The sequence below is a fragment of the Cryptomeria japonica genome, chromosome 1 (assembly GCF_030272615.1).
Source record: "Cryptomeria japonica chromosome 1, Sugi_1.0, whole genome shotgun sequence".
NCBI classification, from domain to species: domain Eukaryota; kingdom Viridiplantae; phylum Streptophyta; class Pinopsida; order Cupressales; family Cupressaceae; genus Cryptomeria; species Cryptomeria japonica.
This window is the reverse complement of record NC_081405.1, coordinates 321,943,830-321,949,620: the sequence shown is the minus strand read 5'-3', so window position 1 is coordinate 321,949,620 and position 5,791 is coordinate 321,943,830. Positions and strand designations below refer to the sequence as shown.

Here is a 5,791-nt window from a genome sequence, read left to right as displayed (position 1 = left end):
TAGTGGCACTTCTGTTCTCAGGAGGGGACTGATAAATGGTACTTGATATCTATCATCTTACCGTTTAATGGACTTAGCGTGTATCAACAGATTCACGTTATTTAGTGAACAGGATTCCATTGAACACCGTACTGACAACTACTGAAACTTGTTGCACACAAGTTAAAGTTTCATCTACTCAATTATGAGTAGGGACGACAGGTATTAATTTACATCTTTAAAGGTGTACAACTACTTCGATCGACATTGTTGCTCACAAGTTCTGATATAAACTACCCAGGTACTCTAGCCTGAATCATTGCATTCCATTCCATTCTATTCTACTGAATGGCAGTTAAACCAAGCAGCATGGAAAATGAGAATGAGCTTGTGAGCCCAACAGGAGAGATTTTCCACACTCCTTCATTTGGCATATGCATTCACGTCGTTTCTGAGCTCGACAAACCAGTCGACATCTCTCATGCAAAGAAAGCTATCCAAGAAATCCTTCTCCCTCGAGGCCCACGGTTCTCCTCTATTGTGGTAAACTTTCTAAACAAAACTCAAATTCTAATCTTTTTCATGTCTAATCAAAACCCAAATTCTAATCTTTTTTCATGTCTTAATAAAAGATAATCAAAACCCAAATTCTAATCTTTTTTCATGTCTTAATAAAAGATAAACAAAACCCAAATTCTAATATTTTTGTTGATGTGTGGTTGCAGACCAAGAATGAGAAGGGGGAGCTGCAATGGCAGACAACAGAGGTAAATATTGACGACCATGTATTTGTTCCAGAGTTTCCTTCTGGTCACACTGTATACGATAAGTTTGTGGAGGATTATGTTTCTGATATGCATACAAGAAAGCTTCCTTGCTCTCGCCCTCTTTGGGAGTTCCACTTCCTTAACTACAAAACCACAACGGCAGAATCTACAGTCATTATAAATCTGCATCATATGCTGGGAGATGGTGTTTCTCTTATGTCTTTAGTCATAGCCTGCTCTACCAAGGTAGATAATCCTACCCTTCCACCAAGCTTTACAATCTCTTCGCAACAGAAAAAGCCTCCTGGACATGAGATTCATGAAAGTTCATACACTGCTTGGCTTGGCTTGAACTTTCTTAACAGAATATGGCGTCTTCTGTTCACCCTTTTGGCTGTGATGTATTGCACTCTATACGACCTTATTGCTAGTTTTCTACTTTTGACATGGATGGAGGATAGCAGGTTCCCTATTCGAGGGCCTCCTGGTGTAGAAATGTTGCCTAAAGTTATGGCCTCTGCTAACTTTCTGCTACAAGATGTTAGAAAAATAAAGAATTTTGTTGGAGGGGTAAGTTAAGTTTTTGCTCTTACGAAAGCAATTTTAGTAGGTTTCTCGTTTCTACTTGCATTGAATTTGATTGGGCTTTTGATTTTATTAACAGAGCGTTAATGATGTGATATTGGGTGTGGTATTCTGTGGGTTTCGACGCTACTGTGAGATGGTTCTTCCTGGTAACCAAATATCTCAGTCTCCTTTTGTATTTGATCTTGAAAACTTTCAACTCATTTAATACTTTTGCTTTAATGAATGCAGACCCAAATCAAATCGAGAATTTGAGAGTGACAGCTATTGCTCTGATGAACTCCAGATCGCAGCCTGGCTTAAAGGTTTTGTAGACGTTTTTTATTATCCATGATTGATGGCATTGCATTGAGGTTTAAACAGTTTTTCATATGGCCTTTGTTTTCTTGTTTTCTACTGTAATAGATAATGCCTTTGTCAAACGGGCCTGGAAGACGGCAGTTTTTAATGAAAGAAAAGTGTTGCTTATGTTTAGATTGGAATTGAACAGCCAATTTTTCTATATTAGATGCTCAATTATTTGTATGACTGACATTTTTTCACCCTGGTGTCGATACACTTGTAGGTTTCGTAATGTGATGTAATGTGATGATTTATTTTTTATCAACAGTATTTATTACTTGTTCCGATCTGTAAATAACAGTGTTTATCATAAAATTTATTTAAGAATATTTTTAATTTTGATTGTGTAAAATTTCTTTTTCAATGAGTTGAGAAGAGAATGAATTCAGTGTTTTGGATCATATTTTATGATTCATCATAAAAATGAATTGAATTGGATTTTAGAATGAATGAATCATAAAATATGATCAAAAAAATATTTACACAATCAAATCTAAAAATTTCAAATCTAACATGACTTGCAAGTCACATAACATTTATTCTTTTCATTCCTTTTTAAAATGCTATCCTATTGGTACATCTTTGTTGGTTAAAGTTTTAGGGCTTAAATTTTACCACGTCATCACTAGCTATTACTGGATGCCTATTGATAATTGCGTTGTAGTTTGATTGACTTGAAAAATTGGTGCAGAATCTGGAGGAGATGACAAAACCCAGAACAAAAACTCCCTGGGGAAACCGGTGGGGGTTTTTGCAGCTGGCAGTACCCATGGAAGGGTTTGAGAACCCTTTGGAGTATATCTTAAGGGCAAAGCGGATGCAAGAAAGGAAGAAGATGTCACTAGCAGTCAGTATAACCAACAAAGTGATAAGCTATATCACACGATTCAGAGGTCCTAAAGTAAGTAGTGCATTTCATAGACGAGGAGATTCAGTAGTTGAGTGAGAAATTATTGTGATAGCAGTTGTTCATTTAATATCCATACTTGTTACTTTAATGTTCAATTTTTTTATATCATTGCACTAAATAGTTGTGACTTTAATATCCATAATTGAATGAAATGTACCTTTAGTTGTAAAAAGCAACCAATCATTGATACCACATTAGCTGCACAAATATGGGGGCCTCTTATGCACAAATATTGGTCTCACTTTTTCTGAGCTGTTTTGGACACTTCCGCAAAAACCATACTGATGTGGATCTGAAACCTTAGTTATAAACAGGGGACTTGCCGAGTAAACTGCTGTATGATTTGAAATTTCTACCTAAGATTTTGAAAAGTGCCAAATTAGAATGTTCAACTATTAAGTCCACTCTCCTAAATACTATCTACTTTAAAACTTTAATCTTAATGAAAGAAAATATATGATCATACTTTGTGTTTTTATTTTGACAGGTTACAGCTAAAGCTCTGTATAATACACTGGCCAATACTACGTTTAATATAACGACCATGAATGGGCCTTCAGAGAAGATGAAGGTGGCGGGATACGAAGTTAGAAGTGGATATTTTTCAGTGTCAGGCATTCCTCAGGTGAAGTGAGTGTTATTTTGATTGATCTTTTTAAAAAATTGTAACAGAGGAATTTATAAGGTGTGTTTTGTTTCTCCAGACTATTCTTGTGACGTGTTTGAGCTATGCAGACAACATAAGAATGCAAGTGATCACAACGAAGGGTTATGTGGATGCAAACAAGCTTTCTAAATGCTTTGAGGAAGCATTTTTGGAGATGAGAGATGCTTGCCTCGTATAAGAAAAATTGATGGCAATAGTGATTATTATGTTTGATTTGTGGATTTAATTGTATACAATTTATTTGTATCAATATATAGATCATAAAGATATTAAATATATAGATCATAAAGATATTAAAGAATGTGTGAATTTATATAATGCAAGAAAAAAATGTCATTTGATTAACTACGAGTTATGATCTTTTGAGAGATGCTGGATTTTGAATATTATTTAAATGACAAATGTATATACATTTGTTTGTTGAATATATTATGGTAGCATTTATAGTTATATCATATCAAGTTGTTATGATTATGAAGAGTTCTTATGATCTTTTGAGAAATGTTGGATTTTAAATATTATTTAAATGTCAAAAATATTTATATTTATTTGTTCAATAGATCATATATATATATATATATATATATATATATATATATATATATATATATATATATATAAGTGGTATGTTTTTTGGATAAGTTTTATTCTTTATTAATATATCTTTTTACATTTGGAACATGTTATGCAATCTCAAGCTTTCAAGATGGGGACTACAAAATAAATGATTATACAAGATGTAGAGAAAATTTAAGTATTTGTCATGTAAATTATGCAATGCATCAAGTTCCTGCCAATAATGTGGTTAGTTTAGAGTAGAAAATAGAAAAGTATTTGGTTAGTTTAGAGATAGAGGGGGCAAGAGTGAGAGGGGAAGAAGATGACAAAGACAAGTTTTAGAGATAGTTATCGAGGGAGGGGGCAAGAGTGAAAGAGGAAGGTGACAAAGGCAAGTTTTAGAGAGAGCTGTCGAGGGAGGGGGCAAGAGTGAGGGGAAGAAGATGACAAAGACAAGTTTTAGAGATAGTTATCGAGGGAGGGGGCAAGAGTGAGAGAGGAAGGTGACAAAGGCAAGTTTTAGAGAGAGCTGTCGAGGGAGGGGGCAAGAGTGATAGATAGATAGATAGATAGATAGGCAAGAGTGATTGACTTAAAAAATTGGTGTAGAATCTGGAGGAGATTGACTTAAAAAATTTGAGAGAGGATGTGCATGGTGCTCGCTCTTGTTACAAGTTAGTGAGAAAGAAGCACCCATTCATTATAAGCTTATGTGATTTGTAACCTACTACTTTAACAAATAATATGAAACTTTGACATATATATACTTAAAACATCTAAATTGTCATTTCAAACTTATGTGTAAGTAAAATACTTATCATTTTTATACTATAAAAAGTTTCCATTAATAATTTCTTAATCTACCCATAAATTAGTGTTAAAAATTCAAATTTCAAATTCTAAAATATAATATTTAATCATTTGTTATTAACAAGAGCTGTGTAATAGCTAGAGTCCTTGCCTATTTGCTAAGAATTGGAATAAATTGAGTTTGGTAAATTAAAAGTATAGTTGTTTTAAATGCATGCTATAGATTGGTTTGCATATGATGAACCATTATCATTTTGGCTAAATTATAGACATTGATAGGAAGGACGGTTGCTTGATTACCTATTTGTGAGTTACATATACAATATTCTAAATTTTTTATTTAAATTTTTGAGCTAGTACAATGAGAAATATTAATCACTATACTATAGTTGCTTTTATTGATAGTGGAAGTTATGTTATTTATTAGAATCATGTGCTGAAGACAATTTTAGGATTAGAAGAAATTATAAAATTGTTTAGATTTAATGCTGCGAAGGCACAAGGCCTTGCAAGCACAAAGGCCCAACAGAGATTTGAACCATGGTGGCCACTTCACCAACGAAGTGTTTTAACTGCGACACTACATGTCCGAAGACAATAATTATAAAAAATTAATACTATTCAAAATAATTAATTTTTTTTAGTTTTATATTTAAAAAACAAAATATTTATAATTGATATTTAGAAAAAAGTAATTTGTTTTTTATTCTTGATATTTATAAAATATTTTAATACAATAGTTGTAAAAAATTAAAGACTAAATTAAATAGATTATTTTTTAAAGTTTTAGAAATTAATAATATTAAAAATAATTAATGTTTTTCAATTTTAATTTTTAAAATAACTTTATGAGTAATAAGTCATTGATAATAAATAATTAGTTAAAAAAAATTCTATTCATAATTGATATTAGTGAAAATTAATTTATTTTTTATTTTTTTACATATTAATAATAAAAATAATGTAATAAGCGTAATAATTATTAAAAAATAAAAAAATGAATTATCAACAATAAGAATAAATTAATAAATTACTGATTAAAATTTAATTTTAAATAATAATGTGAATTAAAAATATTGAATAATAATCAATACTATATAATTTATTATTAATTAATTTGATTTTTTTTTTAATTAAATTACAAACAATTTATAACAAAATGTACGATTTAAT

At 31.3% G+C, this 5,791-nt stretch overlaps 1 protein-coding gene across 2 annotated transcripts; it reads left to right on the top strand.

Moving 5' to 3' along the window:
* Positions 1-247: 247 nt before the first annotated feature.
* Positions 248-3,724, top strand: LOC131073172 (wax ester synthase/diacylglycerol acyltransferase 11). Of its 2 annotated transcripts, none has more exons than XM_058009579.2 (7): positions 248-522; positions 705-1,316; positions 1,411-1,480; positions 1,563-1,636; positions 2,365-2,574; positions 3,071-3,213; positions 3,319-3,724. In XM_058009579.2, exons 1-7 carry the CDS (start codon positions 328-330, stop codon positions 3,377-3,379), a joined length of 1,365 nt encoding a protein of 454 aa, XP_057865562.2. In that variant the 5' UTR covers positions 248-327; the 3' UTR covers positions 3,380-3,724. The 2 variants fall into 2 exon arrangements, with proteins under 2 accessions (XP_057865562.2, XP_057865561.2); XM_058009578.2 differs by having other exon boundaries at positions 251-522; positions 3,071-3,208; positions 3,288-3,724.
* The last annotated feature ends 2,067 nt before the right edge of the window (positions 3,725-5,791 follow it).